General features: G+C 55.0%; 1 protein-coding gene across 1 annotated transcript in view; it reads left to right on the forward strand.

Moving 5' to 3' along the window:
• CACNA1E (calcium voltage-gated channel subunit alpha1 E) overlaps positions 1-27,317 on the forward strand; it is a 93,588-nt gene that overhangs the window by 44,436 nt on the left and 21,835 nt on the right. The window contains exons 8-32 of the mRNA XM_041419978.1: positions 3,443-3,558; positions 4,535-4,588; positions 4,926-5,006; positions 5,306-5,515; positions 6,772-6,884; positions 7,128-7,240; positions 7,355-7,486; positions 7,794-7,866; positions 8,228-8,345; positions 8,598-8,665; positions 10,287-10,384; positions 13,334-13,390; positions 14,257-14,841; positions 14,951-15,225; positions 15,831-15,990; positions 16,510-16,639; positions 17,135-17,194; positions 17,465-17,571; positions 21,945-21,956; positions 23,281-23,377; positions 24,476-24,636; positions 25,019-25,156; positions 25,682-25,883; positions 26,080-26,244; positions 26,733-26,843. Coding sequence (XP_041275912.1) covers positions 3,443-3,558; positions 4,535-4,588; positions 4,926-5,006; positions 5,306-5,515; positions 6,772-6,884; positions 7,128-7,240; positions 7,355-7,486; positions 7,794-7,866; positions 8,228-8,345; positions 8,598-8,665; positions 10,287-10,384; positions 13,334-13,390; positions 14,257-14,841; positions 14,951-15,225; positions 15,831-15,990; positions 16,510-16,639; positions 17,135-17,194; positions 17,465-17,571; positions 21,945-21,956; positions 23,281-23,377; positions 24,476-24,636; positions 25,019-25,156; positions 25,682-25,883; positions 26,080-26,244; positions 26,733-26,843 — 3,436 coding nt within the window. The remainder of the gene's footprint in view (positions 1-3,442; positions 3,559-4,534; positions 4,589-4,925; positions 5,007-5,305; positions 5,516-6,771; positions 6,885-7,127; positions 7,241-7,354; positions 7,487-7,793; positions 7,867-8,227; positions 8,346-8,597; positions 8,666-10,286; positions 10,385-13,333; positions 13,391-14,256; positions 14,842-14,950; positions 15,226-15,830; positions 15,991-16,509; positions 16,640-17,134; positions 17,195-17,464; positions 17,572-21,944; positions 21,957-23,280; positions 23,378-24,475; positions 24,637-25,018; positions 25,157-25,681; positions 25,884-26,079; positions 26,245-26,732; positions 26,844-27,317) is intronic.

Genomic DNA, 27,317 nt, shown 5'->3' on the forward strand with positions numbered 1-27,317 from the left:
ATTTGATAACTGGTTTGCTGGAATCATCTTTATAATAGAGGCAAGAGGTGATGAATTGATGGCTTTGAAGATAGCTGGTTTGTTGTTTCAAAGCACGGAGGCCACAACATTGATGTGACCAGCACTATTTACCTGCTTTGAACTCAAAAATGGTCTAAAATGTAGAAAAAAATGGATTGCAGTGGCTGTGATACTCTTTTCTCTTAACTTGTTTTTGGTTTTCTTGCAATTGGTTGTATGGGTTTTTTTTCCTGTTTTCTTGTGTTTTGTTTTTGTTTTTTTCAAGAGGGGACCCATTTTCAAGCTGGATGCTTCCACAAGTGGTTCTCTCATTGAAACCAGGCCTGGGCTTTCCAGTCCTTAGAGCAGATAACGTTGGACTAAAACCATCTCTTTCCTGGTGTGAGGGTGGCTGGGGGGTCTGGAGAGGAATGTGGCTGAGCATGGTGGTGTCCCAAGGGTCTCCTGCCAGGAGCAGAGATACTCTCAGGCCACATGAAGGAAATGCCAAGGTTGTGGAGGAGAGTTTGCAGGCAGAGGAGGAGCGAAGCATCTGTGCTCCCATTGCCCCAGCAGGCTGAGCACGGGCTGTGGGGGAATGGTGCTCTTGGGAGCAGGAGGACAGATGGCACATTGATCCCCAAACCCCACCAGGGCCTTCAGCACTCACCTCTAGAGCTCTCTGGGTGTCTTTGGCTTCATGAGGCTGGGCAGAGAGGGGCTGCAGTGACACAAGGTTGGCATCATGGATCTTGGCTGTCGGGGTGGATGTTTTTGAGCCCACAGTGGGATTTGGGGCCAGAAGACCCAGGTGGACAAGCAGAGGTGTTGCTGGTGGAGACTGTGCAATCTGCTGGGATGCTCTGAGCCCCCATGCAGGGACCCCATGGGGCAGCACCGCCCTGGGCTCTTTGCAGGGCAGAATTTGGCCATCCCCGGTGATGTAACCCCAAGAGAGCAGGAGCAGAGCCCTTCAATGGGAGACAGCACCCGCTCTCTGGGCAATGCCAGGCTGCCCTGCCTGTGACTTGGAGCCTTCCCAAGCGTTGTCAGTCACCATGGCTGGCCCTGTTCTCACTCACACACAGTATTATCTCTACCCGCTGCTGCAAATTGGCTCTGAGCAATCCTTGATCTGTCAGCATCGCCTACCCACTCTCAGATGTCACCAGCCCCCGCTGCTGCCCTGCTTGGGAACGTGTCTCTCTGAAATGTAATAATTCATTAAGTTCAGATTAACTTTTTTTTTATTTCCCTCCTCCCCTTTCTGCCACCCTTTCCTCCTTCTAATGGACAAAAGCAATTAAGCTCCATTAGGGATCAAGTGAGTGGGAAGTGGCTCCCTCGGAGACGCTGCCGCAGCTGCACAGACCTTGTCCCTGAGTGTGTGTGGCACCAGCCTCCTGTAAATTAGTGCTCCACGAGGAAAAGGGTTGTCTTAGGAAAAGGGGGAAAGCATTGCTTGATGAGCACCTTTTCTAATGCCCTCATTCCCCTCTGCAGGAAGAGGTGCTTGAGGCTCAGCTGGTCCTTCTGGGTAGCTTCCACTGTGGGCACATGATGATGGTTTATCTTGCCATGCAGCAAAAGGAGCTGGAGGACAGAGGGATGGGCAAGCAGGAGGCAGCAGAGAGTGGCCAGGTTCCCAGCTGATACACATCAGGAGGTGCTTCCCAAGTTCTTCCAGTTGCCCACAAGCTGAGAGAGCTGGGGTTGTTCAACCTGGAGTGCAGAAGGCTCTGGGGAGACCTTAGAGCAACTTCCAGTGCCTAAAGAGGCTTCAAGAGAGCTGGAGAGGGACTTTGGACAAGGCCATGTAGTTATAAGACAAGGGGGAATGGCTACTCACTGACAGAGAGCAGGGTTGGATTAGATATTAGGGACAAATTCTTCCCTGTGAGGGTGGTGGGGCCCTGGCACAGGATGCCCGGAGTAGTAGTGGCTTCCCCATCCTTGGAGTGTTCAAGGCCAGTTTGGATGGGACTCTCAGCAGCCTGGGGTGGTGGAAGGTGTCCCTGTCCATGGCAAGGAATGAGGTGGTCTTTACAGTCCCTTCCAACCCAAATCATTCTAGGATTTGGTATTTATGGGATCTGGGAAAAGTGCTGCCAAGGCTGCCGTGGAATTATGGCCTGTGGGGCAGAGGACATAACTATGGCAGGGGGACCAGAGGACAGGAAACTTCTCCTCCAACTCTGACTCCAGACAGCATTTTCTCATTCTTTGACATCCCAGATTTCCAGACAAAGGGTGGTGAGGGGTGATTGCACAGCCAAAATGCTCCTGCCTTTCCTCCAGCTATAGCAAGGAGGTGCTTTGGCATGGCATGCCCAAAACTGCGAGCGCATTTCACTCTTGGCTGGGGAGGTCCTTCCTTCTCCCCCATCTCCTCCCACCCTCCTTCCCTTCACTTAGGCTGCTTTTCTCTTCCTTTCCTTTTGTTTCCCCGCCCCGCTTCCCTGCCCCAGGAAGAAAGTCTCATTTCAGTCTGAAAGCCAGTGCTGGAGGGGGAGTCATTTGACACTTAATGCCAGAGCGGCAGGAAACTTCACCTTCCTGGGGTGGAATTAAAAGCACTTGAATTGTCTGGGGATCTTAAACAAGAGATGCAGGGAACATTCCGGGCTTTCCACACAAACACACTCACACACACACATGCAAAAGCCCACACAGCATCAGGGTGTAATAGCTCAGCTGGGGTAATGCACTTGAACGCTCTCTGCAGCAGACAGACCAGCTCTTTCCGTTCTTTGGAATAGTTTTTATTTTTCTGAGGCCTGAGATTACTGCTGGTCTCTGGGGAGAGAGATGTTCCTCTCACGGAGAGAACAGTGCCATTTGCTCTTTGTAATCACGCTTCCCTCGGAGCATCCTGGGACTGGGAGGGGGCTGAGGGTGTGGGCTGGAGTTCTGTAGGTGCAGGGAGTTTCTGTACTGGTCATCACACCTGGACAGCTCTTGTGAGACCCTGAGATGCAGAGGAGGACAGCCATGTCTCAAGTTCTGGGAAAATACTCCAAGGAGAGGCTGGAAAGGAAAGGATTAAGAGGAGGAGGTGAAGGCAAGGGACAGGACCTTCCCTCCTCCATCCCCTCAGTGCTTCCTCACAGTGCCCAGCTTTTATTCCCTGAAGGGACACACAGAAGCTGAGCGGGCTCTGGAGTTGGGTGGCACTGGGATCATCCTCCCTGAGTGGCAGCAGCTCCCAGCTGGAGCATGCAGGACTGAGCAATCAAGCAGGGCATTTGCTCACATCCATCCAGTCCTGCTTTTCTCCTCCCTGATCGTTCACCCATCCTCTGCCACACTTTGCTTGGGGGCAGCCATGCACGTCCCCAACAACCACCTTGGTCCCTGCTTTCTGTGCCGTGGTTCCCCAGCTCCCTGGGCATCCTGCTGCCCCTTGGGCCTGCTCTCAGCCCTCCCTTCTGCCCTTCCCCAGGGAGTTTGCCAAAGAGAGAGAGCGTGTGGAGAACCGCCGAGCCTTCATGAAGCTGCGGCGGCAGCAGCAGATCGAGCGGGAGCTCAACGGCTACCGGGCGTGGATAGACAAAGCGGGTAAAGGATGGTGGCCAGGGGACATGTGGGGGGACAACACACTGCTGGTCGTGTGGGCTGGTGGGGAGAGAAAGGAATCCCTGAGTCCTGAAGTGTCCAAGGTGCTCATGTGGTGATGTTGAGTGAATGGGTGAGCTTGGTCCCACAAGGCTGCAGGCAAGGACATCACCAACCTCCGGTGTGTCCTCGTGTTCTGTGGCATGAAATTGTCACATTCTGTGCACAAAGCACGCCACATCTCCAGGGAGGCTGCGAGCAACACGGCTGTCAGCTGTGCTCTGCCATGGTTTCCTCTCTCCTGGCATTTTCTGGAGTCCCCTGCAGTGGTGGGCAGCGGGAAAGAAGAGCAGTCAATAGGGAAAAGGGTTGTCCAGTTAAATTTGCTCCTGGAGCCATCTGGAGGGGATGAACTTACTCCAGGAGTCCCGAGGTTCCTACCTCGGGACTCCTGGACCTGGGCTGGGGGTGGTGGAGGTTCCAGGCTTCCTCCTGACACCAGGCATGACAGCCCGTGGGTGTTGGTTCCCAAACTGCCACAGCCCATGTCCTTGCTTGCTCCTCCTAGGAATGAGGCCAGTGCATTCAGCTCTGGGAAGGGAAGATTTACACTTTCATCCAGCATTCAGACTTGTAAAAGATGGTTGTCTTCAAATGAGTCCTGAGCACCAGACCTCAGTTTTAGCCCTGGGCTGGGTTGCTTGAGCCCCAGACCTGCTTACAGTTCTCTACTTCTTTAATGAGCTTAATGACAGTGAAGGGAGAAGGGCTGATCACAAGTAATTCTTCTTTCTGATGTGACGTTTGGTAGCTGCCACTTGTCACCCTCCAGAATTTGCTTCTGGGCCCTTAACCAAACTCCCTTGGTAAGAGTTTGCAATCTAGAGCCAACCTCTGGGCTGGGGGAAGTTCTTAAGTACCAGGCAGTGACACGTGACAGTGCCTTGTCTCCTGATGCTGAACTGTGTGTTTTGCGTAGAGGAAGTCATGCTGGCTGAAGAGAACAAAAATTCGGGGACCTCAGCCTTAGAAGGTAAGACCAGCAATGCCCTTAAAATCTGCCTGCCCTTCCTTCTGCCTGCCTGGAGCTGGAGGCTCAGACCCTCCAGCTGTGGTGGGGAGGCCCCAGTGGGGTCTGCAGCCCAAGAGAGGGGTGAGGGAAGGTGGATTGGCACCGTAACTCCTGAGAGAGCGTGGAGGCTGGGAGGTGTCTGATCCCACACAAGGGATAGCTCTGGACTAGGATCACCTGGGTGTCTTCATCCTGTTACCAGACCTGAGTACTGACCACCAGGTCCTGATCCACTGCACTGGCTACTGGCAGAGTTGGGCCACTGAGACTCCAACAGCTGTTCCTCTTGTCTTCCCAGTGCTCAGGAGAGCCACCATCAAGCGGAACCGCACGGATGCCATGTCTGGTGACGAGCACTGTGTCGACATCTCCTCCGTGGGCGAGAGGAGGCTGGCGCAGAGGAGACCTCTCCATCCAACCTTGGGTAAGTGCAGTCTGCAGCTTGCTTCCCCCAAACCTCTGCCAGCAGGCTGGGTTCCCAGAGTCCCACCCATCACGTGGAGAGCGTCACAAACCAGACATCTCTGCTAGTTTAGCAGCAAACCTCCTGCTGCCACACAAAAATTTTCTGGATGACTTGTGCCCCATAAGAGCAATGTCCATGAGCCATCTGTCCTGTCTCATATCACAGGAGAGGCTGGAGCATCCAACTCCTTGTTCCCCTTCTTTTTCCTTTAGGTAACCCCTCGAGTCACTCTGGCCTCAAAGGTGCCAGAGTGGATGGTGCCTCCTATTTAAGGCACAAGGAGCGACTCCTGCGCATCTCCGTCCGCCACATGGTCAAATCCCAGGTCTTCTACTGGATCGTCCTGAGCCTGGTGGCTCTCAACACTGCCTGTGTGGCCATCGTCCATCACAACCAGCCAGCCTGGCTCACCCACTTCCTCTGTGAGTCCCTGGGCTTGGTGTAGGTGGGAGAGTGTTGCAGCACACCCTCACTGCTTGCCTCGAGGCGCACAGGGATGAGTCCTGCCACAGTTGTACTGGTGTGGAGCTGGGTGGGGAATAACCTCAGCTCCATCCATTGTTGATAGCAAAAGATCATGTAGAGGTGTTTAATTCAGCTTTGCCCTTGGCCTCATGGCCACTGAGGGCCGTCTCAGCCTTGTGAGCAAACACAGAGGCTCTGTGTCCTTCAGGTCTGATGTGTTAGTCATGAGAGAAAAACACTGCCAGTCTCAGTGGAGTTTATCCCAAAATTATGAACAGTGGTGATGGAAAGCTTGCTGGAGAACCACCTCTGAATGTGCACAAGCCATTGATGGAAAGGTGTAAATTTGCAGGGACGGGACTGGTCATGGCAGAACACCCTGGTTAAAATACTTGTGCAGAGCATGGTGAAGGAATCCCAGGCTTGGAGGTTCCCAGTTATGGAGCCTCCCTGAACCCAGCATTGGCCAGGGCACAAGGTCAGGTCTCAGAAGCACTGCAGTGTGGGCTACTGCAGAGCAGCATGGTCAGCCCCACGTGTGTCACTCCTGAGCTGCTGCAGTGGGGACAGTGCTGCTTTCTCAGAAGCATTATTCTTCCTCACCTTGAAAATGTCCCTGTCAAGCCCCAGCTCTACCCAAATCTGCAGTAGTAGGCTCAGGCCTGCTGAGCTCCCAGCACGCTGCAGCGTGGTGCGGCAGCTGGTCGTGGTGAGAAGCATCTTCTGGGAAAGGTGAAGAGCCAGGCTCTTGCCTGCTAAATGTTCATCAAATAGCTGGAAAGGCTTTTCACTGGCTCTTGGCTGTTTGGCTCTGTTTCCCTGGCCAAATTCCAGCCATGCAATGATTTTAATCCAGGTTGATAGTATTCCCCTACAGTGCTGTGTGGTTAATGCCTTTGTAGGCTCCTCAGCCACTGTGGTTTAATGCCAAAGAGCTGCTCCGCTCCGTGCTGGCCATGTCTGGTCCTCTCAATCCCCTGGGACACTGGTGCATCTCCCCTGAATGATTAACTCACGGGCCTGATGCTCTATTACATACAGTTTTGCTCCTTACAGATCAAATTCCCTCATCCCAAACCTTGAGAGTTTGGGGATGCAGTGTGGTCCTTGATTTGTCCCATCTCTGTGGTGTGCTGGATGCTCAGCTGGTGCGTGCAAGCAGTGTGCTCCACACAGCTCAGTGCCTCAAGCACGCTTGGGTTTTGTCTTCCAGACTATGCAGAGTTCCTGTTTCTTGGGCTCTTCCTTCTGGAGATGTCCTTAAAGATGTACGGGATGGGGCCACGTCTTTACTTCCACTCTTCCTTCAACTGCTTCGACTGTGGGGTGAGCGGCCCCAGGGATGCTGTGGGTGTGGGGGGAGATGCTTGGCAGGGCTCTGCAATGCAAGGCACCAAGGTGGGGATCAGGATGGCCGTCACAGTGGGCAGGGAGCACTTTCTGCCAGGACAGCCTGAGACACCAGGTCCTGGATGAGGTGGTGGGTGCCTTGTCTTCGGGGATGTTAAGATTCCCTGCAGCAGCTCACCTTGAGCCTGTCTTTGATTTGTGGCTCTGTCTGCTTCTCAGGTCACAGTGGGAAGCATCTTCGAAGTGGTTTGGGCTATATTCAGGCCAGGAACCTCTTTTGGGATCAGTGTCCTACGAGCTCTTCGTCTCCTGCGGATATTTAAAATAACCAAGTGCGTACCCACCATCAATGCCTGTTACCCTCTGTCTGTGGCTGCAGCCCAGATCCAGTCACTCCTGCTCTCCAGCATCACTGGCAGTGCTCCAGCAATATCTCTGTTTTCTAGGTACTGGGCATCCCTGAGGAATTTGGTGGTCTCCCTGATGAGCTCCATGAAATCTATTATCAGTCTGCTCTTCCTCCTCTTCCTCTTCATTGTAGTCTTTGCCCTGCTGGGAATGCAGCTGTTTGGAGGCAGGTATGTCATTTCAAGGCTGAGGAACCAGAGTTTCTTGGCATTAAAGCCAAGTGATGACACGCTCCTCAAGGGCCCAGCAAAAATGTACCTTCCCCCTCAGTCTCCTCCCAGACAAAAATCCCTGCTCGAGGGCTGCCTTTGGGCTGTGTGGGTCCTTCCAGGCAGGAGACCTTCTGGTTTCTGGCACCAAATGCTCAGGAGACCTTTTCTAGAGTGGGGAAAGGTCCTCCTAAACACAAGAGAACTGGTAGCACGCAGTCAGGGGTTTGGTGACCTTGGTATTTCACCCACCTGGTTCCCTTTCCAGGTTTAACTTCATGGATGGGACTCCCTCGGCCAACTTTGACACCTTCCCTGCAGCCATCATGACGGTGTTTCAGGTAGGAGCTGGGCTGCCAGGAGACCCAAGCAAAGGGACTTGGCACCACCTGGTTTCTCCCACATGGCTGGGAGGGGCTCTTTACACCACACAAGTTCCCCTCTATTAGCTGTTGCTTCCTCCCTCTCCTACACAACAAAGTGGATGGAAGGAGGTGGAAACTCTTCCACCTCTGTTACAGAAGATGAAGAGTTTCAAAACTCTTCTGAGGAGGCTTTAAATCTTCATCAGTGTAGCTGATCTCCCTCAGGTGTTGCAGAGCTGGCTTATCCACTGCACGGGGTCCCTGTACATAGTGCCTGCGTGTTGGTGGCACAGATGGGCAGTGCAGGTGACAGAGCTGCTGCTGCGTGTCCCCGCAGATCCTGACAGGCGAGGACTGGAACGAGGTGATGTACAACGGCATCCGCTCCCAGGGAGGCGTGCGCTCAGGGATGTGGTCCTCCATCTACTTCATCGTCCTCACCTTGTTTGGGAACTGTATCCACTGGGCTGCCGTGCTTTCAGGGCTGACACCTCCCCAGCCTCTCTGGGGGCATCCCTTCTTCCCCTCCCAGCTGAGGGACACCCACCACACACCTGTGGGTGTCCCAAAGGCAGAGAAGGAGCTGTGGGGAGGTGCACTGAGGGCTGTGGGGTGGGTGAGGAGTTTGTGCCTTTGGCTGGGCTCCTTGGGAGCTGCAGATACACATGTCCTTAACACACGGCTTGTGCATCCTTAGCTGCTCTCAGATACTCTGCTGAATGTCTTCTTGGCCATTGCCGTGGACAACCTGGCCAACGCTCAGGAGCTCACCAAGGTACGTTCCTGCTGCTCCTTTTCCTTCTCCCGTGGAGAGAGTGGGGGCAAAGCCATTTAGGCTTTGATTTAGGAAAACGCTTAAACCTGCAGCTCTTTCCAGGAACACCCACACTTCAAGTATGACTTTATTTCTCCATGTAAACTTCCCAGTCCTGTTTGCCATCAGTCAGATGGAGACAACCCTCATCTGTTGGGTAGGACCTGATGTGGGGACTCTTATCTGCCCAAGCACTCTGGAGATGTGGAGTGGGAAGCATTTTCCAGTGGTGTCAATATTTATTCCCCATCTGCCTATAGGGCAGCAGATGTGATTTAGGATGCAATTTAGGCTGGTGCTCAGCTGCTTTTAAGACCGTGCTGGGGAATATTTGGGGAACTCGAAATTGTCGGGGCACCATCTGCATAACGGTGAGCATTAGAGAGCTGCAAGGGTCAGTGACACTCTTTGGAGCAGACCAGTGATCCTGTGGTGCCCAGATTTTTGTGGAGCCCGTGCTATTACTCACATCCCTGGGACTCACTGGGAGGCTTCCACACCGGCGTAAATCTGCCCCGAAGCGGGGCACGGTGCTGGTTTGCCTGAGGGGTGTGTGCAGGGGTCCTCCCACGCTGGGAGGGTGCAGAAGGCACTTCCAGGGGCTGCCGGCTGCCGCTGGGGTGCGAGGGATGGGAGAGCCGCACGGGTATCGGCAGCATCAATTAAGAGAGCGCTGAGTTTTTGAAAAGGCTGAATGCTCGCTAATGACTCCTAATGACATTCTTTGCTCCAGAGACACAACCATACTCATTAAAGCAACCCGGTCTCTACCGGGGTCATTCATGGATGCCTTACCTCCCACTCGGTTTGGGGGATGCCTGTCTGGCCCCTGTGGCTGTGAAGAAGGGAGGGCTGAGCTGGTCTGCGCTGTCTGGGGTTGTCCCACCGTGCTCAGCCCAGCTCTTGCCTGGAGTGGGCTGGGTTCACTTATTTGAGCAGCACTGATGCCTTGGGGAAGATCTGGTGTAGTGGGGAATCTGGATCCCCACAGCACAAAGGAAATAGTGTCTCTGGAAGTGATGCCTTAAAATTTTATACGTTTTCAAATCCTGTACTGCTTTAGTGTATAACTCTAAACTCCATACAGAGTGTTGGCTGCTGTCTTCACATTTTGGTCAGACAAAACAATCCCTCTGGGCCTGAAACTCAAGGACACCCTACAGCTCCAGACCCCAAAGAGTGTAAACAAAAGTGAATTGGGGAGGAGCAAACTGAGGGTGTATGACTTCATTACCTGAAGCTGTAATTGGAGGATTAACCCCTGATATGTAAATGGACCAAACTTATAATTGTCTGAAAAACTCATCACCATTGTTCTTCTTGGCTGTAGCCCCTCTGTGAGGCTTTTGACTGCCCAAGGTGTGCCTGCTGAAGGCCTTCAGTAAATACCCACTTTATCCTCTTAACCTTGTGTAGCCTCTGTTCTAGGCAGCCACTCCAAGGCACCAGAAGTGCAGGTCCCCCTCTATCCCTCGAGCCTTGGCATCAAGGGTTGCCCTGCACATCCCTCACTGCTCCCAATGGCTGAGCTTTCCCTCAGAGCCCCAACACCCCACTGAGTAATGCCCTCTTTTCTCTGCAGGACGAGCAGGAGGAAGAGGAGGCCTTTAACCAGAAGCACGCCCTTCAGAAAGCCAAAGAAGTCAGCCCCATGTCTGCCCCAAACATGCCTGCTATCGAGTGAGTGACTCCCCAACACCACCCTGGTGACCCCCCGAGCCCAGTCAGGCTTAGAAGGGCACAGAGCTGCAGCAGAGCCTGGCCTGGCTGGTTGGGGGGTGCTGCCAACAAGAAAAAAGGGGTCCCCACATGGGGTGACTCCCTCTCTGGGCAGCTTCCTGAAGATGGATGGAGGTCTAGGAGTGTGCTCCCCAGGAGCAGCAGTGCTTTTGGAGAGGTGACAGCTCTCCAGGGAGCTCCTGAAATTGCCAACCTCTACACCAAGCTGCAGTCTCAGTGCTTGGGCATGGCAAAAATATGCTAAAAGAGGCTTTCTGCCCCAAATATAGAGCTCAAGCACTCGGGGCTGATGGTAGGAGGCTGGGGAGGAGGAAGGTATCTCAAGTTATTCTTGAGGAGGGGTGATATTTGTTCCTGGGGAGTGTTTCTTCATGGCAGAGCTGCAGGAGAGCAGCCAGGGCTGGGGGAGAAGGGAGCTGTGGTGTCACAAATCTCCCTCGGGCTCCTTCCTTGGGAGCGAATGCAGTTAGGAAAGATGGAGCGGGTTTGTGAAACCATGTTTGATTGTTCAAAAATTTGATTTGAGTGAGAAAAAAAAAGCCCCAAACCGCATAAACCTCCAGCATGGTGTTAAGAAGCCTTGTCTCTGCATTTCAGCAGGAGAAATTTCTGTTTTTTCCTTCCTAGCTGCCTTTTTTCTCTTTATTTTGCGGTGTCATATGGTCTAAATCACATAAAACTTTCAAAGTCAACATTGGAACGAGGCGTTTTGATTTGTTTCCCAAAACAGTACATTTCAGTACAGCTGAAGGGATTATTTTATTTTTTTCCCCTCTTTTTTTTTTTTTTTTAAATAGAATCCCTTCCCAGGGAATTTTAGGTTTCGTTATGCTTTGAAACCCAGCCAAGCTTGTACATGGCAGAATCTCTTGCAGATTTGCTGAGAGAAACTGCTGTCTTCAGGCGAGTGCTGATCTGGGGGGGTCAGAGGCAGCCTTGGGAATGGCCTCCTCCCTGGTTTGGCAGTGGTGGGAAGCTGTGGTCCTCCACCCTGCGTGGTTTTAGGGCCAGCAGGAACGGGGTGTGCTTGTAAGGCCTGCCTGATCCCCCCAGCAGCCACAGATTTTACCCTGGATTGGGGCTGATGGGGTGTTTGTAATAAATCTGTCTGCCCGAGTACAAGGGGGGTTTAGGGCAGAGGTGGTGGAGTCTGTTTGTTGGCTCTGTTTCTGGATACCAGTGGGAATGTGTTGGATAAAGTGAGGCAATAGAGAGCTTTAGGTTGCGGGAGAGGCTGAGGAATGGACAGATAGGAGAGAGGAAGAGGGGGAGATGGAATATATTAGCGCAGTGAAGGATTTGCCCACACTGCACATCCCTGATAGAGCTCTCTAGTCATGGCCAGATAGAGCTGATTAGGAAAACAGATATTTTCAACTTTTCCTTGTTGTTCTGGCAGCATTGAAAGGGGAGGTATTGATATTCATGGGGCTTTTTTCCAGCTCCTCCCACTCACCAGGATGGATTGGGGTCAGGCCCAGGCAGTAGATGCCACGGGTTAGGCTTGATGGTGTGGTCAGCCTGAGGTCTGGTGTGCTTTTTGGTGGTGCTGAGCTTGGAGGGACAGCACAGTGGTGGCCAAGGCAGAGCAGAGCTGGCCCAGAAGGGAGCTCAGAGCCGGGCCCTGCCTTTGGTGGCTCCATTTCCCCGCGGGTACCTGGTGCATGCAGGCTGGCACGGGCATTCCCGCCGGCAGCGTGGGCATGGACAGGTGTTCCCACGTGGCCAGGGGGGCGTGGGTGGCCCTGGTGCCCGTGGGAGCTCTGTGTTTGCACCTGGGTGCAGATGGCTCGGGGCTGCCAGGCGGGCGCGTGTTGAGCAATGCACCAGCATGCATTGGTGCCGGGCGCGCTGCGTGGATGCGTCTGCAGGATCAGCAGATCCTGGGACTGTGGGAATGCTGTGGGTGCTGGCAGCTCCAGCCCTGCCTCCAGCATGGCACTGAGGCCTCCCCATGCATGGGGATCCATGGAGACAATAAGGACCAGCATGAATAGAGCGCCTCTCCCGTGAGCTGGGAGGATTGAGGTTGTTAAGCCTGGAGACCTTGGAGCACCTTGAGAGAGCTGAAGAGGGACTTCTGACAAGGTGTTTTTTTGATAAATGATAGGTCAAGGGGGAATGCCTTCAAAGTGTTGGGAAGTGGTCATGACAGCGAGCCTGCCAGAGCTCGAGAAGCATTTGGACAGTGCTGTCAGGGACATGGTGGCATTCTTGGGGATGTCCTGTGCAGGGCCAGGAGCTGGATTCAGTGATCCTTGTGGGTCCCTTCGAACTCAGGTTGTTCTGTGTTTCTATGATTGCACATTCTCAGGGCAGTGTTCTTGGAGCTGTGTGTATCTGAATCTTTTCTACGCTGAGGCAAAGGTTAAAGCCTGGAATCTCACCCTGCCAGCCCTGTTAACTTGCTCTGTGTGGGAGCTGCTCAGGTGACAGCAGCTCTGTGGCATCTCAACCTGGCCTTGTGCCTTGTGTTTGCTGGGGAAGTTCACGTTCCCCTCTGTGCTCCCAGGGCAGCATCAGCTCATGGTGGTGGCTCTGAGCAGCTCAGGGCTGGCCTGATGCATCGCTTTCTCTTTCCAATTGCCACGTGTTTCTTGGGAGAAGTGAATTTGGAGCAGTTTGAGACAGCGGTTAAATGTCCAAGGATGTCTCGGAGGTTCTGAAGGACTGGAGCCTGCAGTGCTCTCCCCGTGCACGGCGTGGGGAAGGCTCCCAGGGAACAGAGTGCCAGCGTGAGTGTGGGCAGCCCGTGACCAGCGTTCCCGTGGGGGTTTGCTGTGGAAGCACAGGGCCAGGATGAGCCCTGCCCAGGGAGGGGGGACAGCTCTGTGCGCTGCCCACACGAGTGGAAGGAGGGGATTGAACCCGTTTGTTTTTCCTCCGCAGAAGAGACAGGCGGAGGAGACACCACATGTCGATGTGGGAGCCACGCAGCAGCCACCTGTATGTGGGCGGCGGGGGCGCGTGTCCGTCTGTGCCTCCTGTGCTGTCTGTGCGTCCGTCCGCGGGGCCGGGCACGCCCCGCTCCCCTCCGGCCTGGCCGGCAGGGACGGGAGTGGGAATTCATTGTGTGTGTGTGTGTGTGCTGTATCCGTGTGCCCCGTGCTCCCCTCGCTGTGCGCGACCCCCGTGCGCGGTGCCGCGGTGCCGGCGCGCCGCTCGCTGCCCGTGGGTGTGCGGTGGGGCGTGAGCAGTGCCCGTGCCCCTGTGTGCTCCTGGGTGTTTCCCTGTGCCGCGGGGGTGTCGGGAAGGGCACGTCTTGTCTTCTCCAAAGTGTTGTTTTACCACGCTGCAAAGGTTTCGTGGCGTGGCCCAGAAGCCCAGTGCAGCTCCTTCCCCTCGAAGTCGCTGCTCCTCAAGCCTCAGGGCAGGCTTTCTACCCGGGATGTGCTGGGAGAGAGGCGAGGAGAGGTCCCTGATGCAGCAAGAGGGCTTGGCCATCTGTATTTAAGGTGTCCCGTGGCAGTCACACAAGAGGAAGGTGGTCTCTGCCTGTCTGGGATAGGGCAAACCAGGATGCTGGCTGCTCCCAGAAGCTGGACGTGCTGCCTGAAAGCTTCAAGGCAGCAGCGAGGCTGCTGGGGCTGGTCATCCATCAGCCTGATGCTTTCTGAAGGGACACAAGCGCACTCCCAGCCCCATTTCCAGCACCAGAGGGACACTGACGAAGCCTTAGCACAGCTTGTAACCCTGGCGGTGGCACTGCCTTCTGCCTGGGATTCCCAGATTAAATCCAGGGTGGGTGCTTCACCGGGGGGATGCTGTGGCAGCCGGGATGGTGACCCCTCGCTGTCCCCACCCCGTTGCAGGCGGGAGCGTCGCCGGCGGCACCACATGTCGGTGTGGGAGCAGCGCACCAGCCAGCTGCGCCGGCACATGCAGATGTCCAGCCAGGAGGGCATCAACAAGGACGAGCCGCCCCTCATCAACCCCCACGCCAGCATCTTCCGCAGGAAGAGACCCGGGGAGGGTGTCACCCTGGAGAAGTGCGCTGAGGAGCAGGGCAAGGGAGAGCGCGAGGGACCCGAGCAGCCGGTCCCAGGGGCCAACCCCGGCGGTGGGGAGGACAGGACATCGCCCCGGGCCAAGCGGGACGTGTGGCAGCAGAAGTCTTGCCATGGGAACTGTGAGCCAGGAGAGCAGGACGGGGCAGGAGGCAGCATCGAGGATAGGGCGAGGATGAGGCAGAGCCAGCGGCGCAGCCGGCACCGCAGAGCCCGCGTGGAGGGGAAGGACACGGCTGGCATCTTGGGGAGCCGCTCGGCCAGCCAGGAGATGGGGCTGGAGGAGGCCAGCGCCGCAGAGGGGACACAGGATGGGGACCGGCGTGGGGACGTGGCTGCGGCAGAGGCGCTGATTCCGGGGGAGCCAGAGGCGAGCGGGGAGTCCATCAGGTTGGTACCTGCAGAGGGCATCTTGCCGTCCCCACAGCTCCTTGTATTCTCTTCTTCTCCCGTCCCGGTATCTTCTCACACCTCCTTTTCTCTCCCGTCCCTACTGCAGGACAAACGGGGTCCCTGCTGGCGACGCCGATCTGATTGGGACCACCAAGAAGGGCAGCCCCCCGCACGTCGCGCCCGAGCTCTCCCAGGGGAAGACGGGCACCCTGACGGAGCAGGACTGCAGCAGCCCGGACACGAGCGAGCAGGCGCTGCTGGAGCCCAGCCGCAGCGTGAGCCGCAGCGAGCCCGACCTCTCCTCCATCACCCCCAACACCGAGAAGGCCACCGAGAGCACCGCCATCATGATCGATGTCCACGACTCCGCTGTGGTACAGAGTGAGGACCCGTCTCTCTTTCCTGAGCCCCTCTCCCAGCCCTCGGGGATCCTGTGGGGGTGGAAAGCTGCTTGCATGGCTTTTCCTGTCTGCATCCATCAGCTAGGGGGATCTCCTTGCAGCACCTCACCCCAGTTTTGCAGGGGAGACCAAGTGCTGATGCGCCAGCATCCCCTGGGGTCTGTGTCCCTTTCTCATCTCTTCCCATCCACCCCTTCATCTGATCCATCATTTCCCACCACCCCTTCATCTGATCCATCATTTCCCCTTCCTCTCTGCCTGGGCAAAACTCTTGCATTCCCTGTTTTTCCTGGAACATCTGTAGCCTCCGGCAGCTCACTGTCACTCAAACCCCTTAGCGGCATCCTAGCTGTCAAGGTGAGCTGCTTTAAACAGTGTTATTAATTAAGCAGCAAGGTGAAAACTGGCCTTGTTAAACTCATTTCATCTGCTCCCTCCCAGCAGCTGGTGTGTTTTCTTCCTGCCTAGTCCCTCTCCCTGTGATAGCACAGGGATTCAGAGCAGGAATTCACAGGGGGTTGCCCGGGTACACCCCAGGGTGTTGTCTGGGTGCAAGGTCGGGCAAAGGCTCTCGCTTTCCTGCAGTTAGCAACAAGACAGATGGCGAAGCCAGCCCCTTAAAGGAGGCCGAGACCAAAGAGGATGAGGAAGAAATGGAGAAGAAGAAGAGGAAGAAGGAAAAGAGCGAGTCGGGCAAAGCCATGGTGCCTCACAGCTCCATGTTCATCTTCAGCACCACAAACCCGTGAGATGTGTTTCATGCTGGGGCTGGGGAGGGCTGCAAGGGGAAGGACCCCAGACCACCAAAACCAGGGAATCCCTGTCAGAAGGGAGCTGAGTGTCTCCCAAACAGGCTTAATAAGCAGCCACAGAGTTCCCCAAGTCCCACATAGCTCTCTTTCTGTGGCATGGCTCATGGCTCGCTCTCCCAGCTGCTGATTGCTAAGCTGGGATTTTTATTCATTGTTTGTCATATTTACCTGCAGTTTTCTGCTGCTGTGTAGCTCTTCCCTAGATCCAGCAGCCTGGAAGAGTAAGCACCCCAATTTCTTAGGGACTCTCCCTGCCTGGCTGTGGGGCTGAGACTGCTGAGAAGAGGGATCAACAAGCCCAAACACCTCTTGGGCTCCCTTCTTCTGCTCCTCAGGCTTTGCTGCCCATCTCCCCACCCTGGAAGGTGGCATTATGGGGTGGGCTTTGCACAAGGGCTGTGGCTGTGACCTGCCAGGGTCTCACAGGTTGGGTGTGGGCTGTGTCCCTGCAGGGTGAGGAGGGCCTGCCACTACATCGTGAACCTGCGCTACTTCGAGATGTGCATCCTCCTGGTGATCGCTGCCAGCAGCATCGCCCTCGCCGCCGAGGATCCCGTCCTCACCAACTCCGACCGCAACAAAGTGATTGCAACCCCCTCCCCACCAGTGCAGGCAGAGCTCCTGCAGGATTTTAGCTCTGTAGGATCTGTAGGATCAGGGCAGCCGGTGGTGGCACTTGCACTGTGTCATGGAATCTGACTTCTCCTCCATGACCTTCTGTTGTGAACTGTGGGAGTCACTCCCAGCTTCCCACACATGGGGTTTGGAGCCTGGGGAGAGACCAGGATGCCTGGTCAGCTGTAAAGTGGCTTGGACTGAGGAGATGCTGGTACTGGTGTGGGGCAGGTGATCCTGGCTAGCAGTGTAATTTCCAAGCCATTTGCATGGGGAATGATTCCCTCCAGCCTGCACAGGCTGGGTTTGGGGCTGTCCTGAACTCTCAGAGATGAGGCTGGGTTTGGGACAAGCAAACCAACCCTATTTTGTCCCTGAGCCAGGCAAGCTGCTGCAGCTGGGTGTCTGGGTGGGCATGCTTTGCTCGGCAGCAGCTGCAGAGCACCTGTGTCCTCTCTGCAGGTGCTGAGGTACTTTGACTACGTCTTCACTGGTGTCTTCACCTTCGAGATGGTGATCAAGGTAAGAACCCTGACAGGATGCAGCAGCCCTGGGAAATAGCTCAGTTTTGCAGTTCTGGTCCTAAATTTAGATGGTGGAGACCCTTAAGTCTGTTTCTCAGCAGTGCTGGTCCAGAGTGCTCAGCCGCTCCTTTATCAGCCTCAAGGCTTCCACAAAATAGCAAGTCCTGCACCCAGGACACTGGGATGTGTGTGCAGTGCCCCTGTCCCCCAACTTGGTGTCTGAGCTGCTCATTCCCTGCCTGTTTTTCTCTCTGTGTCTTCCCTCCAGATGATTGATCAGGGCTTGATCCTGCAGGATGGCTCCTACTTCCGAGACCTCTGGAACATCCTGGATTTCATCGTGGTGGTGGGAGCGCTGGTGGCTTTTGCCTTGGCGTAAGTGGCCTTTGTCCTTTTCAGCTCCCTGCCTCCCCTGGGCTGGGCTGGGAGAACGATGAAACTCTGTGTTATGGCTACTAGACTCTGATTTTGTTTTGTATTTTATTTCTCTGCACCCTTCTGGTATGGCTCCTGGCAGTGGTGTGTGGCTGCCCCAGAGATGTGTTTCTCCTTGTCTGGCAGAAGCTGGTGAGAAAGCAGGCAGGGAGCAAGGCAAGGCAAGCTGGAGATGCTAGGAAGAAGTTTGTGGTGCAAGTGGATTTGAAACAGAGCAGAAGGGGCTGTTAGAGAGGGAGAAAATGGCCTAAAGGTGCCAGAGCTGGAGTTATGCACCTGCTATGCATCTTGGGGTGCACAGAGACAGCAAAAGCAGCAGCCTGCCAGGTGGAGCTGCCTTGTGAACACATTTGTGCTGGAAATGGTAGCCCTGGCTGGTGACTTTTCCTCTGGTCTGAGGGGGACATTGCTCTGGAGCCCTGCAGGAATGGGGATGAGGCTGGTGGGGTTTGTGCCAGCATCCTCTAAGGTATCACAGAGAGGGCTGTGTGCTTGCCCTGCTGCGTCCCCACTGAGCATTGCTTAGAGACTGGGCCCTGGCACTGAGCTTGTGGCACCTGTGGGTGCTGGGATGTGCCATGGAGGGCAGGAGCACACAGGGATGAGATTCCTGCTGCTCTGATGTGCCCTGTGCTGCTGGCTGGGGCAGGGGGTGCAGTGGGCTCAGGAGGGATGTGTGGTGCCAAGGTGGTGCTTGCAGGAAAGGGGCATCCCCTGGTCCCCAGGGCTGTGCTGCCCCATTGGTGCCCGAGGAGGAAGAGGAGCAGAGAGGAGAGGTTCAGGCTCCTTTGTCACGCTGTTGTTCTCTCTTTGTGCCTGTGACACTGGCAGCAGTGGCTGGTGACAGGGGAGGGCCTGGCAGCCACGCAGACGGGAGCCTTGGCCTTGTCCACAGCTCAGGTACCGTGCGGGGCTCTCGGGGTGCCCACGAGGTCCCTGGATGGATTACAGCCCGTAATCCATCCCTCCCACCTCACCCCGGACTGGGCAGCTGGTCCTTCTCCTGGTTCTCACCCACTTGTGCCCCACTGGCTCGTTGCTTGTGCCTTCCTCACCCTCCTCACCCCATTCCTCACCCGGTGCTTCCAGCCCCTGCTCTCTCCTTGGGAAGAGCATGGGAGAATTCAGCTCGCCCAGCACAGGGATGAAGCAGCCCCTGGGCAGGGCAGGGGGCTGACCACAGACCCTGGCATGGGGAAGGGGCTTGGGGCAGGTTTGCTGCCTGGGGTCAATGCTCTGAGCCTCTGGGAGGCCACACAGGCCACCACGAGGGTGGATGGAGCATCTCCAGGGTCTGGCTGATCCCTGCTCTGCCAGGACAGCCCCTCAGAGTGTGTCTGGCAGGACTCAAGGGCATCAGCAGCCTGAAGATGCACTGGGTGTTTTGAGGAGGAGGAGGGCAAAGGAGCCTTTTCCTTCCAAGGCGACTTCCATCAAGAATTTTGACGGCTGAAGGAGCACAGGTTGTTGGCTCAGCCTGCTCCTGGGTGTAGGGGTGTCCTCACCAATGCACAGGAATTGCTTACTGTCCCCTTGCCCTCGCCCGACGCGGGTGGCACAATTCCTGCGGCGGCCCTGCTGCGGGCCGGGCCCAGCAGCGGGCCTGTGGGGAAGCTGCCCGGCACCTTCCAGCCCTGCTCGCCGCCTGCCTCCACCCCTCCTCCTGAGGGAACCACGTTCCCTCTGGGCATGGGGCAGCTGAATTCTCGAGGGTGAGCCCCCCATGGGCCGTGGCACCGAAGCCCTTCCCGTGGAGAAGGCCTCGGCATCTCCACACACGTTTGCAGCAAGTACTGGTGTCTCCTGCGCTCTCCTGCAGCTGTAGCTGGGGGGATACTGAGCTGCTGGTGCCACGGACGGGGCTTTTTGTCATGTAAACCTGCAGGATTGTCCGTCTGCCCCGCCTCCAGCCTGGCTCCTGCTGGAGGAGATGAGCTCATGGCTTCGGCAGTGAGGGAACAAAGGCACCACGGTGATTTCCGATGGGTTCATGCATTATAAAGCATTTATAAGAACACCTGCCTCTCCCCTCAGCAGCCCAGCACCGCCGCAGCCGCGGGAGCTGCAGGATATTCACCAGCTCTCCATGTCCCAGCCTGCCACCCTCCCTCCTGATCTCCAGGGGAAAACTCTGGTGGTGATGTTCCAATCCTCTCCTTTTCTTCTCCCTCTGTGAGCTCTTTGATGTGGGGCCAGGGCAGGGGCAGTGTTGTCCTTCTCCTTCTCCTTCTCTTTCTCCTTCTCCTTCTCCTTCTCCTTCTCCTTCTCCTTCTCCTTCTCCTTCTCCTTCTCCTTCTCCTTCTCCTTCTCCTTCTCCTTCTCCTTCTCCTTCTCCTTCTCCTTCTCCTTCTCCTTCTCCTTCTCCTTCTCCTTCTCCTTCTCCTTCTCCTTCTCCTTCTCCTTCTCCTGCGCTCTCCTGCAGCTGTAGCTGGGGGGATACTGAGCTGCTGGTGCCACGGACGGGGCTTTTTGTCATGTAAACCTGCAGGATTGTCCGTCTGCCCCGCCTCCAGCCTGGCTCCTGCTGGAGGAGATGAGCTCATGGCTTCGGCAGTGAGGGAACAAAGGCACCACGGTGATTTCCGATGGGTTCATGCATTATAAAGCATTTATAAGAACACCTGCCTCTCCCCTCAGCAGCCCAGCACCGCCGCAGCCGCGGGAGCTGCAGGATATTCACCAGCTCTCCATGTCCCAGCCTGCCACCCTCCCTCCTGATCTCCAGGGGAAAACTCTGGTGGTGATGTTCCAATCCTCTCCTTTTCTTCTCCCTCTGTGAGCTCTTTGATGTGGGGCCAGGGCAGGGGCAGTGTTGTCCTTCTCCTTCTCCTTCTCTTTCTCCTTCTCCTTCTCCTTCTCCTTCTCCTTCTCCGGTGCTGGGTGGGAACAGCAGTGCCATGGAGTGGCTGTAGCAATTACCGGGATGAGAGCAGCTGGTGCCCGAGTCCAGCACTTCCCAGTAGGAATGCTGGGATGTGCCATGCAGGTTTCCTGCCCCTCTTGCCTCCCCTCTGTACTCTGGTTTTCCCACAGGGGTGGCTGTGGGCACAGCGGGAAGTCTCTGAGCTGGTTCAGCAGTGCCACTATCACCCACAGGCTGTCTGTGCCACATCCAAATCCCTGACACCAAGTGTCCACCCACAAAGCCATCTCTTTTTGTGCCATTGTGGCTTGTCCACTGCTCCCTCAGAGGCTACAAATCCTGAGAGAGGCTGTCTCCATTCACCCGTAGCTCTCCATGTGGAAAGCTAATACATCAATCCATACAGGGCCTAAATAAAAAGCTGTAAATCCCCAAAGAGTTAAAATTAAATTAACTGAAATAACCAGAACCACAACTAAAGACCCTGCTCGCCTTTACCTCCCTCCGAGGCTGCAGTTCACAGCAGTTTTGCAGAGCTGTCCAGGGCTGGTGGAAAGGTTGGTGGAGAGGTTGAGTGTATAGTATGGAGCCCTTGGTGTGCAGGGGTTGATTACCCAGCAGAGGGGCCTCTTTCCTTGCAGCATCTCCTTGTGCCCATTGGCACCAGGGCTTGGAAGAGAGAAGGACCCCTAGGTACTGCAAAATAACCTGGTGTGAGGCAGATCAGGGCAGAGGTCCCACCACAGAAGTGCTGCAAGGTTAAATTGTCACCTTTTCAGCACACCTCTCCTATATTGGACTGAGGCACAGCCAGGGTCTGGAGTTATCTTATGTGGTTTAGGAGAAGTTTTACTGACAGGCTTTTCCCCCAGTGCTGAGCACTCTGTGTGCACGTGGCAGGGACTGGGCTCAGACAGGGACAGAGGCTTGGTTACAACCAGGGACCTTGGAGCCCACCTTGGCTTGTCCAATTGAGCATCCTGCTGGCTTGCAGGAGATCCTGCACTGCAGCTCAGGCACAGTGATTTAGCAGAATTTGGATGGGAACTATTGTGGCTTTTAGGTAGGTTCCCTTGGAGGTACCTGCCTTTGGCTCACTGACCCCACAACTCCTGGCTGAGGAGGACTGTGTGCCGCCCTGCTGTTGCCCACTGTCCCACTCCATGCAGGTTCCTCTTGCAGCAGAGCTTTCACCACGTGCCCCCCACCCAAAACCTCCAGCAGGGAGGGCAGGAGGGGCTTCTGGATGAGTCTCTCTCTGGAGATGTGCCCCGTGCTGAAGGGTACAGCATGGTCTACACACTGCCTTTCTCCTGAGGTCTAGGGTGGTGGGCAGCTGCTACAGGTCCCCATGCAGCTCCCCTGACCCTCTTCTTACTTTCCTCTTCTCTTTCTTTTTCCATCTCTCTGCTGGTGCTGCTCGGTGGCTGCTGGGCTGGATCGCCGACAGGAATGCTTTGGGGTAACTATGGTGCTCGAGATCTTGTGGGATGCTGCTCCTGGGAATGCAGGGGGTGGGCGCAGGTGGACGTCAGCCTGTCCCACACCTGGGCTGACCTTCAGCTGTGTTTTCAGGGGCTGCAGCACGCTGCTCTGCAGGATTCCTGAGGGCTGAAGGGGCCCCCCCTCAGCAGGTGTCAGACACTGCAGTTGGGGCGTCTTTGGTGACAACTTGCACCAGCTGAGTGCTGCCCTCAAACCCCCACCCCAGCCCTCAGTCAGATGTCCCAGGCCTTTATCCAGGCCCTCTTTCTGAGCAAAACAGGAGAAAAGTGAGTCCTAGGTCCCTCTGTACAGTTGCTTCCCATGCATGTGAGGGCTGTGCTCCTAGGGAGGGATATTAATTAGTGGTTTTGTTTACATCTCGTAATGATTAAGCCCATTATTGTACTCCCTGTTGCATTAACCCTCGCCAAGAAGCTGTGTAATTGGGAGCATCTGTTGTTGCAAGTAATTTCCTTGACGTTTTTCAAGGGTGCCTGGTGGATCCAAGCTCTGCCACCTTCACCAGGACCTCGAGATACAGTCTTTAGTTAAAAGACAAGGAAAAAACCACACCTGGTATTGTGGTTGGGGAATAATCATCATATGCAAGAAATGAGGGTCATGAGGGGGCTTTTCTAAAGAATTCTCCTGGTAAACTCTGCCTTCGTCCCTTGGGGTGAAGGCAAGAGTAGCCCTGATCTGGAGAGACCTTTGAGACCCTCCCACGGGTCCAACCCCTGTGCCTTGGTCAGGGACACCTTCCACTAGACCAGGCTGTTCAGGACCCCATCTAACTTTGCCTGGGGCACTTCCAGGGATGAGTCACCCACAATTTCCCTGGCAATGTAGATCCCCACTGAGCAAACCTCCCTCATTTTATTCTGCATTTCTTGCAATGGGAAGGAAACAATTTGCAGCGGCGGTGACCCTGCGCAAGCCCCATTTGCAAACAGCGTGTGCCTGAAGGGGGGAAGCCCTGCAAACCTCCTGGCACTGCCTGCCCCAGCCCTAGCACTGCTTCCCACCCCAGCAAGGGGTTTGTTGAGGTCACTGGAAGGGTGCTAATCCCAGGAAAGAGAGGATTGCCTTGTTTTCCATCTCTGCCGGCTGTCAGCGTGTGTTGGAGGAGCCGCGTTTAGGTGGGCTGAGAGCTCAGCAGCGTTTGTGCCCCTCCTGTTCCTATCTGCACACGTGCTGGGAGGGTGTTGTCAGCAGTTCAGCTCCCCAGGGCACCCAGATCTACAAGGTTATTGTCTCTCTGTTCCATTTTTGGGTGTGTGCGCCTCCCTCCAACGTGGCAGGACCAACAAGGGCCGGGATATCAAGACCATCAAGTCTCTCCGTGTGCTGCGGGTCTTGAGGCCCCTGAAAACCATCAAGAGACTGCCCAAGCTGAAGGTAACAAGCTCCATCTCCTGCCTTACATCCTCTTCTCCTCTTCCCTGGGAGCAGGGACCACCACAGTGATTTGTTTGTGAGCAATAAACAAGTTGTTTTCAAAGCTTTTGGGGTGTTCTAGGAGCCCCATCTGCAACCACCACACCCTTCAGGCTGCTTCGTGTCTGGAGGTGCAATGAGTTTTTAAAAGCAAACCTGGACCACTGCAAGGTGTCCAGAAGTAGTTCTTCTGACAGGGAAAGTGGGGCTTGAGTGGATAAAATGGAGCAAAGCCCAGATGTTCTCCTGAAAAATAGGCTGCCCTGGTTTTAGAGAGCTCAAATCTCTTTGGAAAGTTTTTCATCTTTCCCACCAGAGCAGGCTGCAAACAGCTCGGGGTTTTGTGTGCTGTGCTGTCATGGTGTTGCACTGGAGAGGGATTTCCCACCTCAATAATGGGATTATTTCTGCATCACAGGTAGGATTATAAATTTCCCTACCTTAGCTGATGGGGTACAGAGCCAAAAAAGAGTATGAGACTGAGGAAGACCTTTTTTAAACGTGTAAGTGCTTTAGGTGATTAATGAGACCCAGGGTGGCACCCCAGAAGCATGGGGGTTGACCCCCCGCTTTTCTTCCTGCTCAGTGGATGGAGCCAGCCCCTGTCAGTTCCTTTCTGGAAGTGCCTGCCTCCATCATGAAGCAGGGATAAGGACAATCCCCACTTGAAGTGCTGTGAGAGCCAGGGCTGAGAGCACTAAGGAACGTGCTGCTGTGGCAGGCAGAGGTATTTGCTCTGCCTTGTTATTCGGGGTGATGCAAAATGATGAAGTGTTTGCTAATTAGTCTTGAGTGCTGCTAATTGCATCATAGGATGGTCCCCCATCTGCTTCCCTGGTTGCAGAGAACTCTGAGGACACAAATATGCATCCCTGGTGCTGTCTCAGGGGCTGTGTGGTGCCTACACGTGTGCTGTGAGTGCTCTGGGTGTTAACCTCATTCACTAAATAGCTTTTGGCCTTGGAGAAGGCCCAGCTCTTACCTTCTTTTCCCAGCAAGTAACCTGGTCTTGGTCCAGGGTTGTGGGTTCCCCAGGGTGAGCTCTGCCCTCTCTTCCAGGCTGTTTTTGACTGTGTCGTGACGTCTCTCAAGAACGTCTTCAACATCCTCATTGTCTACAAGCTCTTCATGTTCATTTTCGCCGTCATCGCCGTGCAGCTCTTCAAGGGGAAGTTCTTCTACTGCACTGACAGCTCCAAGGACACGCAGAAGGACTGCATGTAGGTGCCCTGTGGAGTAGCTCTGGTGCTTCTGACCCCTCTGGCAAGGGCAGGGTGCTGGGTCATGTCTGCTGTGGGTCCCTGTAAAGCCCTTGGCTTGACTTGCTCCTGGGGACAGCATGGGCTGAGCCCCGTCCCCAGTGCTGTGGCCCATCCTTCTGTGGGGTGCAGAGCCTTTAATTTGCACCTGTTCTTTCCTCCTTTTCTCTTCTCTTTTAGTTTCCCCTTCTCCCTCCCCTTCCTCATTGTTGTTATCCAGCTTCTCCCTGCGGGAGGAGAGGTGACCCCCGCACACACCCACGCTGCCCCAGCATTCAAACCCACCATCCCCTACTCTGGCAGCCCAAAAACCCAAGGTCACTGCTCCCTCTCCACCTTGCAGAGGGAACTACGTGGACCATGAGAAAAACAAGATGGAGGTGAAATGCCGGGAGTGGAAGCGGCACGAGTTTCACTATGACAATATCATCTGGGCTCTGCTCACCCTGTTCACGGTGTCCACCGGCGAGGGGTGGCCCCAGTGAGTATTCTCCTCCGTCTGTCCCCTTGCACAGGGGTGGTCACCCTCTTGGAGTGGTCAGGTTACACCCAGTGAGACTGAGAGAGGGGCTGCTGGGCAGGGAGGCACAGAGAATAACAAATTGTGCCAGCACAAAAGAGGTTTTAGCCCCGCTATGAGGCTGGAGCCGTGGCTGGGGTTAGCTTCTTCCTCAGGGAATGAGTGATGGATAATGCCTTTTCTGTGTGGCCTGGAGATACATTTGAAGTCAATATTAGGGATAACGGTAGGACTGGACCTCTCTAAATGCTCGTGTGAGCTCAGGCAATATTTTTTTCTCTGTGTGTAGAGCATGGGAAAATCCATTTTCCATCAGGGACATGGCAAAGCACCGTAAAACAAGCTGTAGCCATTTAAAAGGGTCATCCTTGAAAGCAGATTAGGACAGAGCTTTACCTTGTCATTACACAAGCAAGGACAGAGCAGGGTCCCATTGGAAGTGATGGATGTATCCCTGGTTGCTTTTCTTCACCTCTCTGCCCACAGGGTGCTGCAGCACTCGGTGGATGTGACGGAGGAGGACCGCGGGCCCAGCCGCAGCAACCGCATGGAGATGTCCATTTTTTATGTTGTCTACTTCGTGGTCTTCCCTTTCTTCTTCGTCAACATTTTCGTGGCTCTCATCATCATCACCTTCCAAGAGCAAGGAGACAAAATGATGGAGGAGTGCAGCCTGGAGAAGAACGAGGTATGGTCTGGGGAGGGGGAACGAGGATATTTCCATGGGGTTTTTAGCAGTTTGGGAGCTTGGAACTCCCTTGCTATAGAAAAGGAGAGAAACCCATGAGCCAGCTGCCTTCCCAGATCATGAAAGAAAGAATTGTGGCAGCCACCAGCCCTTCCCAGGTGTCCATGGGTGTCTGATGGGCGTTGTTTTGTTGCAGAGGGCCTGCATTGACTTTGCCATCAGCGCCAAGCCCCTGACGCGGTACATGCCCCAGAACAGACACACCTTCCAGTACCGCGTGTGGCACTTCGTGGTGTCCCCGTCCTTCGAGTACACCATCATGGCCATGATAGCCCTCAACACCGTGGTGCTCATGATGAAGGTGAGCTGGGGGTCAGAGGGAGGCTGTCCTCTTTGTCTGGGGCAGTAGGGTCAGTCAGGATGGGAGCAGAGGGAATTTTCATTGTGGAGATGCTTTGAGACACTGTGTGAATTCCCTGGGCACATCCCTGTGAAACAACACAGGACCCAAACTGGAGTGGCACCTTTTCTAAAAGAAATTACCCAAATTATTTAGACCTCTTAAGTGCTGCAGGCAGATCTGGATTTCCTCTCTGCTCCCTTCTTAGAAGAAGTGGCATCTGTCCTGGGAGAGGGGTGAAGAGAGTAAGGAGGAGATGTTCTTGATGCCCCCAAGGCAAGGAACATGGACCACCACAGGCCTGTCCTGAGGGAGGGGTGAGGAAAGGAAGGAATTCTGGAGGCAGCCAGGGCAGCAAACACAGGCCATATCAGGTCTGTGCTGGGACAATCATAAGCCACGAGGCTGGCAGACCCTCTCCTGGCTAGTGCTGTCTCTGTTTCCATCAGTACTATTCTGCTCCATACACCTATGAGCTGGCCCTGAAGTACCTGAACATTGCCTTCACCATGGTGTTCTCCTTGGAGTGCGTCCTCAAGATCATTGCCTTTGGCTTCCTGGTGAGTGCCTGCTCCTGTTCTTTATGATGGTGTTAATTTGCACTTTGGCAGTGCACAGATCACAGAGGGAAGGTGTTAATAACATGAGGTTTCTGCTACTTATTTTAGATCCTGGCCTGAGAGCTGTTTTGGGCTGGAGTCCTTTGGTTCTCATTGCACTTCCCAGTGCGGGATGCTGCTGGTGGAAGAAGCCACACTGCTTGTGGCTTGTGCTGCTTCTTGCCTTGTTCTGTGCTGCTGCTGTTAGAGTCTTGTTCTGTGTTGCTGCTTGGTGGCTGTGCTCCCTTGTCCCCACAGGTCAGGAGGTGCTGGTGCACTTCTGTCCTTGGGCTGTACCTGAGCAGCAGTGAGACCTCCCTGATTGATTCACAGTCCTCAAGCTCCCAGCTGCTCATTTGGGATCTGAAACCATGGATTTCTTTTTCTTCAGCTATTCTTTGCTGCTTATGGGAGACAAAACCCACTGTCAGGAGT

The sequence above is a fragment of the Onychostruthus taczanowskii genome, unplaced genomic scaffold (genome assembly GCF_017590055.1).
Source record: "Onychostruthus taczanowskii isolate IOZ18803 unplaced genomic scaffold, ASM1759005v1 scaffold63, whole genome shotgun sequence".
Classification (NCBI taxonomy): domain Eukaryota; kingdom Metazoa; phylum Chordata; class Aves; order Passeriformes; family Passeridae; genus Onychostruthus; species Onychostruthus taczanowskii.